Genomic DNA, 14946 nt, shown 5'->3' on the forward strand with positions numbered 1-14946 from the left:
GGGTACTCATCCTACGGTTGCAAGATATGCAGGACCGATGAGCGGCAGCATCTCCAGCAGTAGAAGCCTCGGTCATTGAAGATGTAGACGAAGTGGAAGCAGCGGCGCTAGCAGACGGTGACGTCTTCTTGTCTGACTTGTCCAATTGAGTCTAAAGTACTGATCCAAGGTTAAAACCAGGAGAGAAGTTCCAAATCCAATCAAAGTATAAACCAATGTTGAAAACAGTCCAAAATTGTAATCTGATGTCCAAATTCTTTAAATGGGGGTAGGGCTAAATGACCAAAGTTCATTTGATGTGGGACGCACCCACACAGCACAGCGAACAAATAACAATTGGGGATGTCGGCCTCTGTCAGCCGGTATTTGCAGCAGCGTTGTCAACGGCACCTCAAGTTAATTCATTTGACAAGATTTTTCCGGTAGCGTTGGTAATACTGACAGTTAATTACCCACATTGTGGGTAAAATTATGGGGATATAGTGACCAGGGCTAATTCTGGTGTTCAGGGAGTGTATTGCAATACAAAATATTTATTGTATAGGTAGTGCTTGAGTTACGATAATTTGTCTTACGGTACGATGGAGTTAGCAATTAATACCAATACGACAATACAGTATTTAGAAAATATTTTTAAATTTCGCGCAGGTGCAGGCAACAGCATACAATCAGGCAGCAAGAGACCAACTTCTTTTCCTCCATCTGTTTATTCCATTTTCTAGTTAAAAAAAGCAAGAGAATGATAAAAGTATTGTTGGTAACCTTATACTCTTGCGAAAATGCGTACAGCCATAAACAACTGAACGAGAAACTGTTGTTTTGCTAATAACCGAATCAGATAACTGTTTTGCTTGTATTTCAACCATCGTACAGTTAAACAATTACCGTAGTTATGTTAAAAATGATGTCAAGTACAACAGGACTGATATATTTCTACATTATACCCTTATCCACTTTGGAGAAAAGATCGGCAAAGAAATATACTGCTACAGCAAATTTAAGCTGCAAGTTGTAGCTGAAGCTGAGAAAACAATGTTCAGGCTGCTAATGACTATAAATTATTGTGCATCGGCAACATGGAGGAAACTCGGCCATAAATAAATTGGAGAAAAGGATTTTAATCGAAACTACTGGGCATGAAAGAACACATATTACTGCTGTTTTCACGCCGATAAAAGATAAATACATAAGCTCGTAGTATGATGATGAAATCAAGAGAAAATAGCGAACGGAATCTTGATTTTTTTTTACACAAAACAAACATGCCCCAGCGGCCAGCCGCCAACATCATCTATTGACGAAAAAATAGCTAAATTAATTTCACATCGAGACAGTTTTAAGTTATATTTCGACTTAAAAACACTTCATATAACAAAAAATATCCTTGTCCCATATGAATAGAGTATCTAGAGATTCATTTACACTTACTAGAAGTAAGAAAAGTGCTCTGAACTGAGTTAAATGCGGTGAAATAAACACCGCATGATCGATTCTCAAACCAAAACATTTTATCGCTATGATCAAAATTTATAATGCAAAAGCAATATGAAAATGTATACAATTGGATACAGTGTAGTAAAACATAACTATTTAAAAGGTCCATGGAAAAGATGCACATTCGTTATTTTGATGTTTGTATAATAAGGTGTTAATATTCGAAAATATGAGTACAGTAGGCTAGGCTACCATATATGATATACCAAAGTGTAGGCTAATCCCTGTTTGTTATTCAATTTCTCTTTATACTGAATTATCATATAAGATATACCAAAGTGTAGGCTAATCCTTGTTTGTTATTCAATTTCTCTTTATACTGAATTATCATATAAGATATACCAAAGTGTAGGCTAATCCTTGTTTGTTATTCAATTTCTCTTTATACTGAATTATCATAAGTCACTGAACCTGCAGAATTACCTGACACTAATAATTACTATACTGTATATGTAGAGAGTATACTGTGTAGTGTAGGCTAGGCTACCATATATGTATTGATGGTACTGATTACCCTAGTGCAGGCTAGGCCATATTCGAGATATGATTTTTTCAACAAACGGTGGGTTTTTTGGAACCTAACCCCATCGTAAGTAGGGCAATACCTGTATATCATGAGATGGCTTAATAATCTCCTTCCAGTAACATTTTTTTCATTTAGTTGCTGAATAAATTTTTCCCATAACATTTAACAGCCTACTAAACCTGATTAAAAATCAACACCAACTTGAAAACCCCATTATTTAAATAATCAATGTAACACAATTTACTTTGGCTTCAAATGAAAGCACAGAAACTGGTGGGATGGAAGGTTACCAGCAACATATTCTTACCAGACTTCATTCACCTGTCCTAGTGCTGGTCCATATGTTTTTGTTAGAATTGCAGTTTGTTGGCTAATAACTAAATCATAATTATTTAAGCTTGTTCAAGCAATAAACTGAAATGAGGATGGAATGATATATTCCCATATCTCTTAATTATTAAGAGCATCATACCAACCTTCAATGTCAATGTTTGTACAGATGGGCTGTTTGAATACTCAGTCTCAGGATTTCACAACAAATTCCCTATCATTTTCTGCAAATATAATTCACTATTTTACTTAGTAAATCTGTAGCAGCACATGCTCCAAGTCTCTCCATCATGGGTTATATGCACCTGTGAGGAAGGTACAGCAATGCATATAATTAGCAACACAGCCAGACCAATTTCCTCTATTTTCTGCTAAATACACTGAGCCCTATAAAATAATAAGAACATCCTGAACTGATGGAATGGTTTTTCATACAGCATGTTCAACGTCTACCACATTCTTTGAACTTTGTGACTGAGGAATCACATATTTAACAGCTTTAAGAACTCCTTAATAGTATTTTTCAGTTTTCCCAACAAAACAAACGTGTGGCAATTGCTTCATGTCTCTACTTTGAATATAAAAATAAATGGTAAATAACTAGGGAAATGGCTCTCTTGACAACTTAAAAAGGTCCCATCCATGCACCAAATCATCTATTGGCAAAATGAAATGGCATTTTCCATTAACACAGAAGAGAGGTTTTGCAGGATTTATCTGGAATATAGTCCTTATCTACTTCAAAATTGAGATCGTGCGGTTCTGCCTACAGCAGGTAAGTACTCAACTTCAAATTTGAGATTGTGAGGTTCTGCCTGTTGCAGCTAAGTACTTGTAAAGGGTTCTTGGGTATCTGTGGTGTTTCAAGGATTCAGTCAACATCTGGATGCAATCATTTAGGCTATACCTTAGTTTAACCAGACCACTGAGCTGAGTAACAGCTCTCCTAGGGCTGGCCTGAAGGATTAGACTTATTTTACGTGGCTAAGAACCAATTGGTTATTTAGCAACGGGACCTACAGCTTATTGTGGAATCCGAACCACATTATAGCGAGAAATGAATTTCTATCACCAGAAATAAATTCCTCTAATTCTTCATTAGCCGGCCGGAGACTCGAACTCGGGCCTAGCGAGTGCTAGCCCAGAACTCCACCGACTCGCCCAACAAGGAACTAACCATACTGATAAGATCTGGAGCAGACACGAAAATTTCCTCTGCTGTGATTTTCAAAATCCTGTCACTGCTCATGATTTGGCAGCACTTAGATGGCATGGATGGACGAGGACTTCGTTATCTCCTGTATAATATGCACCCTTCTGCAATGCAATACCTTGGCCTTACACCAAACTTTCTTGTTGCAGACACCACAGTACAATATTACGTTGTCACTCTGCCTTTTAGTTTCAACCATGCACAAATCCACTTCTGTTAGCAAGCACCACTTGGCCTTTCTGTATGCCATTTGTTATGAATTGTCTCTGGCTTCACATGCCCAACAGTCTGCAGCACTCCTCAACAGATGCTCTAAGGAGCATCTGTATGCTATACCTGAACATTCAAGATAACCTACAGATAGCACGAAAACCACAATTTCTAACCTGAACATTAAGTAGTTTAACCCAATTTAAGAGAATTGTCTGGGCAATGCATAACATCAAAACAGTAACTTAGCAGTGTATAACAAGTTTATTCAGTAATGGGTTATTGCCAAGAGTAAAAAGGCTGTCAAGACCCTCAACTACCACAGACTGTATACTATGTAACTAACTAACATTAACTTTATATATTCAGTAGCTTATAAAAATGCCCAAGTCTAGAATTGCTCGTCTAAAGGTAATCATTTCTCTTAAAAAGGGTGCTGTGGCAAGTGTGTCCCTATCACATTCACAGATTCAAAGACAAACTCCTATCCTAGTTAAACTTCAACAACACTAGCCAGCCTGCTACAACACCTAACATCATCATCAACCCCACCCACTCCTTCCTCTCCCTCGCGCAAAACCAAAAAATTTTGTAACCCCAAAAACTGGAAACTCCATATAAATTTCTAGTCTCACTGTTTCCCATAGTTTATACAGAATTGGTAAAACGTATAGTGGTAACTCGTGAAGTTGTCATATTACTCGTATATTTTATCATATAAAACTTAATCTGAGAATCATGCTACCATGTAAGTAAACTGCAGATGAAGCTGAAAAGAGCCTACAAAAACAGAAACAGATGAAATAGATAAGTTTCTATGGATGGATAGATGAAAAACTCAAACAGAATACAGCTATAGAACTGAATAGGGAATACAAGGACATGCGTTAAATGACAAAGGGAAGGATTGCATGAATATTTGTACATGATAGAGAACCCAATTGAAAAGATGTGCAAATGAGGAAAACACCCTAAAGTATTACAAGAAATATTTAGAAAAATTTTAATAAACTGAGGTACAAAAAACAAAGGCAGAAAAATAAATTTTAAAAAAAGGAGGGAAAAAAATACAGGAGGAGCCAGACACTAAAATACACTAACTAGATACTGGTATAAAAAACATGACCAATGCTGGAACATCCCGTATGAAAGCAGTTTTGTCTGTGCACCTCATGCAGCACACTGTAGGCATTACTTTAGGTTCTTTGCAACTTCCCTTCAGCCCTAGATGCAGCCCCTTCCATTCCTTTTACTATACTTCCATTTACATTAGCTTTCTTCCCTCTTACATTTCACCCTCTCCTAAACATTGTTTCATCATTATTTTCAGCATTTAATGACATAGGTCCCAGCACTTGGCGTTTGGCCTAAATTTTATATATACTTGAACAATGACATAACACTTAAATACAAGTCAGATTTACAGGAAACAACCACAAGAAGTACTAAATATCAACCCTTAGAAGTGCACATCAGACCAGATATGTTAAAAATTCAACGTTACAAAATTTACGCCCGTTCTAATGTAGGTAGGGAGGTAGGGAATAGCCTAACTGAGGTTTCTTATGTAGGCTACAGATAGCCTAGGCTAGCGTTTTCCGTCCCCCCCTGATGTAGGTAGGGTCAGCCTCACACATGCAGTGTAACGGGTCAGCCTCATGTATGTAGATTAGCGGGTTAGCATCACGTATATACTTTGGCGGGTCAGCCTTACAGTAGTAGCCTAGCGGGACAACCTTTTGTATACAGACTAGCGGGTCATAAAATAGCGAACACTGTACATTTCGGCAAGCAGGAAACCCAACTTTCGCTTCTGTAGTTTAGCGGGTCAGCCTTATGTTTGTAGCCTAGCAGGACAATCTTTTGTATTTAGACTAGCAGGTCAACTTATGTTTGTTGCATAGTGGGACAAACATTTGTATGCAGACTAACGGGTCAGAAACTAGCGAATTTTTTACATTACGGCCGCCACAAACCCCAGCTTTTGCTTCTCCCCACCCAAAACCCCGGTTCCCAACACGGTCCCCCTTACTGTTTTATTAACTTTTCTGTTGCTTTCCCTATGGGAAACACCACCAAAAACACATTTTTCATTACCGACATGAAGCAAAACGGGAGCTATTTAAAAAGGGCGCGTTTTCTATAGCGATTTTTTGGTGCCAAAAGTAGGGTCCCGTGGACTTTCAGCGGCTCCAGATCGTGTATGGAAACCCCTTGTTGGATGGACTTCAGGGGTTAATTACAGGTTAATTACATTCGTCCAACAAAAATTGAAGGCAAATCCATAATTAGCAACCAAAAACCTGTAGAAAAAGTCAGAGTTACTACTTAGTTCTACCAAAGTACGTTTAATCTTATAAGATTTTTTACAGCAAAACATTACGTTTAAAAGTATTCATTCGTGCTGCGACGTCATAGGACAAACAGAGGGAGGGAGCAAGATGTAAACAATGCAGGCGGGAGGGATGAAAACACAGTGGTGCAGTAGAGAGCTCTCCGACGGTTTGGTTGTCAATTATGGGTTGTAAGTCTTTTGTGGTTTTTTGTAGCCGTAAGCTGAATTACAAAACAACATCGTGAACAGGTGGGTGGATTGCATCACTGTAGCATTCTTGGATGGGTTAGACTAGAAAGCCTTTCAAATTTCTCCTGTAGCCTAATATTTTGGTTGCTTATCTACAATTTACCGTTATTTTTTGCCAGTCGACTGTAATTAACCTCTGATTGGTAAAAATTTACATTAGTTGCGTGGCTTGATTCCCGCCAGTCACTGACCGGGGAAGTTTGCTGCCTTTTTGAAGGGCCCAGAGCCCTCCCGGCCAGGTCAGGGCACGTCACCCGAAGTTAGGTTAGGTAGGTAAGATCTGGTCAGGTTCGGACCGGGGATTACAGGAAAGGTTAGGTGTATTTATGTATGAGAAACCTGTCCCGGTCGACGACTGGCGGTAATCAGGCCTCGCAACTATTGTAAAGTTTTCCCTGGAGCTGTTGCTTACAAATAGCCTTACATTAACTGCTATGCAAATATTTTTGACTACCAATTTTGAAAATCTCGGCTCAAGACTTTTAGGCTCTTTGCCCAAGACAGCACGCTAGGCCTTGAGGGGCATATACCCACACACCACGAGGAATTTCATGAAAAAAATATATATGTAGCCATTACAAACTTGAAATAACATCCAAATACGGGCTAACTACAAGACTAAGGCGAGTATCACCAAGCTGCGCAGTCTAGGCCTATCCAAGGAACATACAACCTTGTTATCCGTCAATAACAAATTCGCAGTAATATATAAACTTTAAAAAAACCTTCATTTCCACTTACTTTTTCAACTCGGGAGGATGTGCCTTACTCATTTTGAATTAATCAAGAGCTCCGGTGAAATTGCGACAAGGTGGCGTGGTAGGATGGCGGAATCGGCGTTGGGGCCTGCAAAGCAAACGTTTTGAAATTATGATTTTACTTTACCGCCTATTTGAGAGTTTTATTAGGATTATAAATCGTAGATATAATTATTATATTTGATTTTAAAATTACTATATTATCATGAATGATTTTATTATCGTGCCTGTTCCGTGCAAAATTTTATAAAAATGAAATTTAATTTTAGGTGGTACTATAAAGATTTGACGATGTTAGTATTCTGTAATTAAACCATTGGCCATTGAGAACAAACAAAATACAGGTCGTGTGAAGTAACACAACAATATAAAATGTAAAAAAAATGTTTCGAAAGGTCTTTCACTAAATGATAAAAAGTATAAAAACTGATATTAAGCAAATTATATCTCACTCCATCATCTTTGCTTGTTTTCGAATCCATCATGTCGGCCGTCATTTGTCCTTTAAGTTCTCGGGGCAAATTTTTAAGACTGGACATCGTGAGTTCAAAGGATTTTACTCTGTGCCTTTATCTTTCCTTCATTAATTTATAACTGTCATTTTTCATACGTTTAAATTTAAGCTTTAAGCTGCTTATCTCTGACCCCATCATGTGGTTATCTATTAACTTTTATCATTAGACTATGTACCTCTTTCCAAAATGTAATTTTGTGGATCACCATGGTGACTTACCTCAGTGATATCATTCGTTGTCAGTTTAATATTAAGGTTTTGCAAGTTTTTTGGGGGGTATAAGTTTTGTTTTAATTTAGTTTCTGTTTCTGTGACTGTTATGTCCGTTGCTTATTATTTATAATAAGGAAAACCTTAGCCTATATTTTGTTCATGTCTTTTTTTTTATGTCGGTCCAAGGGAACCCTTCAATTTTTAATACATAATTAATTTTCGATTTTGTGTTAAAGGCCCTCCCTAAGTGAAGGCATTGCTGTATCAAACGCTTCACTTAAATCTATAGTAGTTGCAGTAGTATTGCGTACTCAACATTGTCTATAAATTTCAGGACGTTATTGACACCAGTGGGGTAGTTTGCTCTAAAAGTCTGGTATTAGACTGCACGTTACCGGAGTTTGTTTATTTCATATATTCTTGAACGTTTTTTCTTTGTTTTTGCCTCTATTTTTTCACGTTTCCCCATACTCAAAACTTCTGAAACTCCACATTTTTTTCTAAGGGGGTGAGGAGAAAGATAACAATCTCAACTCAGGTTTTTCCTGAGGTTTATCTCCCACAAATCTCCACTCATCTCCAGCTTCCCTTCTCACAGTTGTCATCCAAGCTAAAGTTTGGGTCTTCCAACTCTTCTGGTGCCCACAGGAGCCAACTGACACTATTACGTACCATTCTCCCAAGAGTTGTGGGACGTACTTGTCCAAACCATCTCCATTTTAACTGAGTCGTTAACTTATCTACATGAGGACCTTCCGTAATAAAGAGACTAAAATTCCATGGAGCTGAATTGCAAACATCAATAAAGCAGCTTTCTATTAAGAATAAACTTTATTTTGCGAAATATCAACAACAAATCATGATAAACTTCACTCTCACGCAGTCATGTCTTTCATCGTTGAATTGGCAGTACTGTCCACAAAATGTTACCAATCTTTAGTGTCCAAGAACCCTCCATCATTCTTCCTTGTCGTGCTTGGCGTCTGATTCCTTCTGTTCTACTGACGGCGCCGCCGCAGGCCCTATGACCCCCGTGAAGAGGAGAGTTCCCGTGAAGACGAGGACGGTCCCCACCCAGTGGTAGAAGGTGAAAGGGTTCTGAAAGTAGATGATGGAGAAGACCAGAGAAGCAAACTTCCTCAGCGTCAGCACCAAAGTCACAGTGAGGGAACTGCATTCGGATGTTAGGCGGAACACAGAGCTTACGCACAGGAACCTGAATGCTCGTTAAGGAAATTAATGCGTAACATTATTGGGATAATAAAATCTTGTATATATATACAACAGACTCAGTGACCTCTAACTGCAAAGCCTAAAGTCTAAAAGTGGGAAGATACCAAGATGTCAAAAAGTTATTGTAGGCATAACAACTATACATACACTAATATATATATATATATATATATATATATATATATATATATATATATATATATATATATATATATATATATATATATATATATATATATATATATATATATATATATATATATATATATATATATATATATATATATATATATATACTGTATATTGCAATTAGAGCTTCGGAAGTTAAAGCGAAAATGTAATGCATAACTACCCTAGTACTATTCTCCTAGCATTTTAATACATTTTTATCTGTTTATTAATTCATTTTTATTTTATTTTTTAATAAGTGGGATCTCTTCTTTCTGTATTTCCCTTTACTTCCTCTTACTTCTTCCTAATAAACACCATATTCTTTGAAAGCTTGAATTTCAAGTCAATGGGCCCTGTGGGCTTGTTCAATAGGAGCTGGTTTCAGCTACTCAGTAATAATAGTAATAATATATTATATATATATATATATATATATATATATATATATATATATATATATATACATACATACATTTTTACACATTCTACCGCATTTGTTTGAGATCAGAACAAATCAAGAACTGTAATAACTTTTAGTTTTATTTTCCATAATTCTTTAATAATTTTGATTCTCCTAATCGTGTTGTCTGATAAAGACACTCTAAATAAAAAAATTTTATCCTTTTTTTTTTTAATCTTAAATTATCTTTAATACCCGGTTAGCCCACTAGATGGCAGCATGTTGCATCAGCAAAGCTCTTCACTTTCCTGAGCGGCCTGAAATGAAATCTTTTCCATACAACTACAAGTAGAATTCAAAAGAAAATACTGCAGCAAGGTGACTTCATTCTTGGCAGTTTCACAAGACAGCTGACACTTGCTGGTTGCAAACAGATGGTGGTGCCAGGTAGACATCTAGGACAAGAGTATTGGTGCCAGGCGTCGCCCGTAATTCCCCAGAGGACTGACAGACATCTGGCCTAGATTGTCAAGCCAAGAATTGGGTATTCTCGCATTCTTTAGAATATGTATGTTTCTGTGTTTGTTTTTATTTATGTTAAATATACAATATAAAGATTGTTGTGACACTTGTTTTATGAATCTGTTTTTTATTGAAATTGCAATGTAGGAACTATATTTATGTTTATATGCTTCCATTTGTGCTCAGAAGAAAAGCTGTGCTGACAGGTTCTCTGTGATAAATACTATTATTATTATTATTATTATTATTATTATTATTATTATTATTATTATTATTATTATTATTATTATTATTATATTATATAAGTGCAAAAAAAGCATGTGCCTTTTCTTAGGAAATTTCACCCTGTAATTTGGTATGTAAATTGACCAATGTACACCTGAAAACGTCCACCTGTGTTCTTTAGTCTCTCGTTGCAATGCAGATCAATAATGGAAAGCCAAAGCCTACGCAGCATAAAAATAGAACAAACATTTTCTTATAACTACACAAAGATTTTTGTGCACATGTGTAACTGATATGTCTTCCCCACCTTTTTTTTCAATAAAACATTTAGTATTTAAAAGAGCACTAAGTGCCTACATTACTATTATTATTATTTTGGGGGCGGGGTCTATCACAGTCATCCTATTTGACTGGGTGGTTTTTATAGTGTGGGGTTCTGGGTTGCATCCTGCCTCCTTAGGAGTCCATCACTTTTCTCACTATGTGCGCTGTTTCTAGTGGCACACTTTTCTGCATGAGTCCTGGAGCTACTTCGGCATCTAGTTTTTCCAGATTCCTTTTCAGGGATCTTGGGATCGCGCTTAGTGTTCATATGATTATGGGTACAATTTCCACCGGCATATTCCATATCCTTCTTATTTCGATTTTCAGGTCTTAATACTTATCAATTTTTTCTCTCTCTTTCTTATCTACTCTGGTGTCCCATGGGGTATTACCACATCAATGAGTGATACTTTCTTGATTTTGTCAATCAACGCCACGTCTGGTCTATTGGCACGTATTACCTTATCTGTTCTGATACCATAGTCCCAGAGGATCTTTGCCTGATCGTTTTCTATCACTCCCCCAGGTTGGTGTTCGTACCACTTATTACTGCAAGCTAGCTGGTGTTTCTTGCACAGGCTCCAGTGGAGGGCTTTTGCTACTGAATCATGCCTCTTTTTGTACTGGTTCTGTGCAGGCGCCGGACATTCGCTTGCTTGCTATGTGGTTTATGGTCTCATCTTTCATATTGCACTTCTGCATATGGGTGAGATATTATTTTCATCTATTGCTCTTTGGACGTATCTGGTTCTTAGGGCCTGCTCTTGTGCCGCTGTTAGCATTCCTTCTGTTTCCTTCTTGTAGCCATTGCCATGTTTCATGGCTGGCCATTTCTTTTGTCTGACTCATGTACTGTCCGTGCACTGGTTTGTTGTGCCACTCCTCTGTTCTGTTTTTCATTCTCTTGTCTCTGTATATTTCTGGGTCTTCGTCTAATTTTATCAGTCCTTCTTCCCATGCATTCCTTAGCCACTCGTCTAATTTTATCAGTCCTTCTTCCCATGCATTCCTTAGCCACTCGTCTTCACTGGTTTTCAGATATTGCCCCAGTGCTCTGCTCTCGATGTTGACGCAGTCCTCTATGTTTAGTAGCCCTCTCCCCCTTCCTTTTGTGTTATGTATAGTTTGTTTGTATTTACTCTTGGGTGTAGTGCTTTGTGTACTGTCATGTGTTTTCTAGGTTTCTGGTCTATGCTGCGGAGTTCAGCCTTCGTCCATTCCACTACTCCTGCGCTGTATCTGATTACTGGTACTACCCAAGTGTTTATGGCTTTCGTCGTGTTTCCGGCGTTGAGTTTTGGCTTGAGTATCGCCTTAAGTCTCTGCATATATTCTTTCCTGATCGTGTCCTTCATCTCTTGGTGTTTTATATCCTCTCCTTCTACTATTCCCAGGTATTTGTGTCCTGTCTCATCTGTATGTTTGATGGTATTCCCGTCTGGTAGCTTTATCCCTTCAGTCCTTGTTACTTTGCCTTTTTGTATGTTGACCAGGGGGCATTTTTCTATTCCAAACTCCATCCTGATGTCCCCAGATATAATCCTTACAGTCTGGATTAGGGTATCTACTTCCTTGATGCTCTTACCATACAGTCGTCTATGATGTTATTATTATTATTATTATTATTATTATTATTATTATTATTATTATTATTATATATTATTCAGTAGATGAAATCTATTCATATGGAACAAACCCAAAGGGGTTATTGACTTGAAACTCAAGCTTCCAAAGAATATGGTGCTCATTAGGAAGAAGTAAGAGGAAGTGAAGGGATATACAGAAAGAAGAGATACCACTTACTAAAAAAGAAACAATAAATTAATAAACAGATAACTAGATAAAAATGTATTAAAATGCAAGAAGAATAGTATCAGGGTAGCAACGCATTGCATCTTCGCTTGAACTTTTGAAGTTCCAATTGCACAATATCCTCTGGAAGGTTGTTCCACAGTCCAACAGTCTGAGAACAAAGGACCTATAGAACTGAGAAGTTCGACAGCGAGGCACATTTGTTATTCTTATTTTTGTTGAGGTCAAAATCCTCATCCTTAAAGAAAGTGATTGTTCTTCATAGTCTTCATTTTCATGATCCCCATCAGTTCAATTCGCGTGGTGCACTATAAGCATTACTAAAGGATGTTGGAAGAGTCTTTAGGTCCCTAGCTGCACCCACTTTTGATAAGCTTTTTTTTTTTAGCTTGCTTTTGTGTTTCTCTGTTTGTTTGTCCGGGCCAAATCTTGAAACTCAATTTCTGACCTGTTCCCTTCGTCTGATGGACTTGAAATTGTGCATGGTTCCTCAATCCAGGTGACAATACAACCTTACATGATCAGTAGGTCAGCAGCAACCTATAGTGACCCTACAGCGACCTCTCCCAGTATCTCAGGATTTGTAGGAAACTCTTCGGATTTTTCATACCTTCTTCGGCTCGGTAGAATAAGTTAATGACTACGGAATTTTCAAACTTTCTTTGGCTCAACAGGATAAAACATTCATTTTCGTTAGCTACAATCATAACTCGGTTACAAATTCGGTCAAAACTAAAAAGCATAAAGTGAAAAAAATGTATATAAACATTTTTAAAACATGCTTCTATTAAAATGCACTAAAAAGTAACAAATAACTTTTAGAGACATACCAGGATTTTCTTACAATTAATCATTTCTACAAAAATAAAACTTTTCTTGTAGCATTTCCTTCCATGTTTGGCACCCACGCATTATTTTTGTAGACATGATTAATTGTAAGAAAATCCTGGTGTGTCTCCACAAATTATTCTTTACTTTTTAGCACATTTTAATAAGAGCGTGTTTAATTTTTTTTATTTGTCTTTTACTTTGTCTCCATTCCCAGTTCCTTCAGTTTTGCTATCCAACCTCTCTAACTGTTACTTCTTAGTACAACTACGGGATTTTCTCCCAGTTCTGCCTTCAGATCCTTGTACTTCACTTAATCTAGCTTCTGGATCTCCGTCTCTTGCTGTCCAACCGCTCCAATGCCCTCTTTTCACTGCCTTCAATGCTAATGACCCGAAAGTGCCCCAGTTGGCTGCTTGGCTTGACAGCCTAAACTACACATCTATCTGTCCATTTATTAATTTGTTAATTTATTTTTTCTTATCTAATAACCGATCTCTTCTTTCTGTATTTCCTGTCACCTTCTGTTACTTCTTTCAAATGAACACCAAATTCTTCGGAAGCTTGAATTTAATAATAATAATAATAATATTAATGATAACAATAATAATTTCTATACTACACCTGCTACACCCATCCACCTCCTGACCTATCATTCATTTGGGCATTTCAAAGGATACTGAGTGACGACGTTGCCAGCGAGGAATACCCACAATCTGGGCAGGACCGACAGAATGGGTATGTCGATGAAGAACATCAGAGGCTCAGATTTCGTAAACCTGGAAGCGTGGTCAGCGATGCTTCCGGCCGTCAGGATGAAGCCAGGGAGGGACATCAGATGCTGGAATAATAATAATAATAATAATAATAATAATAATAATAATAATAATAATAATAATAATAATAATAATAATAGCCGTCCAGATGTTGTTGAATCTACTATATTGATACAGTATGTTGCATTTTTTTCAATCTCTCGAGTGAGTCTCTTCGCAGCAGCAGGTAAATTATATATAACAGCTGTCCAAAGTTCGTTTATTCCTCAACGTTTCGGTATCTTTCTCTATCATGTACAGAAGAATGAAGTCAGGGTATAATTATATACCATATTCATACCGGCCAGCGGGTTACAGAGATTTTGGGCTGTCAAGCATGGTGGGGGGGGGGTTCTCCCCCTAGTGGCTGGGAGCAGAGGAGAATCGAGTAAAATCCCTGTAAGCCCATTTGACACTATAAATATGACAAAACTGCATCGCTGGCTTCATCCGCCTTTCTGTAAATGGTAGGGAGAACTACAGAACGTTCAAGAATAAATGAACTTTGGACAGCTGCTGAATTTTTTACCTGCTGCTACAAAGAAACTCATTCGAGAGATTGAGAAACTGCACTCCCTAAGTAATAATAATAATAATAATAATAATAATAATAATAATAATAACTAACTGAGGTTATGCACAGTCTACTGAATGACCAAATATTTATAAATAAGAGTACATAAATACTAAACAGAATCTTCTACGTAAGTCGAGAATATATTAAGACTGGACGATAAAATTATTTCATATATCAATCTTAATGACTGGAATAAT

General features: G+C 37.2%; 2 protein-coding genes across 4 annotated transcripts in view; both read right to left on the bottom strand.

Moving 5' to 3' along the window:
• SNRPG (small nuclear ribonucleoprotein G) overlaps window positions 1-7253 on the bottom strand; it is a 23487-nt gene extending 16234 nt beyond the window's left edge. The window contains exon 1 of the mRNA XM_067131230.1: window positions 7099-7253. Coding sequence (XP_066987331.1) covers window positions 7099-7130 — 32 coding nt within the window. The 5' untranslated portion in view covers window positions 7131-7253. The remainder of the gene's footprint in view (window positions 1-7098) is intronic.
• A 1401-nt stretch (window positions 7254-8654) lies between these two features.
• The window catches only part of LOC136854638 (UDP-xylose and UDP-N-acetylglucosamine transporter-like), a 34510-nt gene continuing 28218 nt past the window's right edge, over window positions 8655-14946 (bottom strand). For all 3 annotated transcript variants that reach the window (XM_067131215.1, XM_067131211.1, XM_067131203.1), the window contains 2 exons: window positions 14038-14198; window positions 8655-9058 (listed from right to left, as the gene is read on the bottom strand). In XM_067131215.1, the coding sequence (XP_066987316.1) occupies window positions 8800-9058; window positions 14038-14198 (420 nt within the window). In that variant the 3' untranslated portion in view covers window positions 8655-8799. The remainder of the gene's footprint in view (window positions 9059-14037; window positions 14199-14946) is intronic.

This window comes from Macrobrachium rosenbergii, chromosome 3 (genome assembly GCF_040412425.1).
Source record: "Macrobrachium rosenbergii isolate ZJJX-2024 chromosome 3, ASM4041242v1, whole genome shotgun sequence".
Lineage (NCBI taxonomy): Eukaryota > Metazoa > Arthropoda > Malacostraca > Decapoda > Palaemonidae > Macrobrachium > Macrobrachium rosenbergii.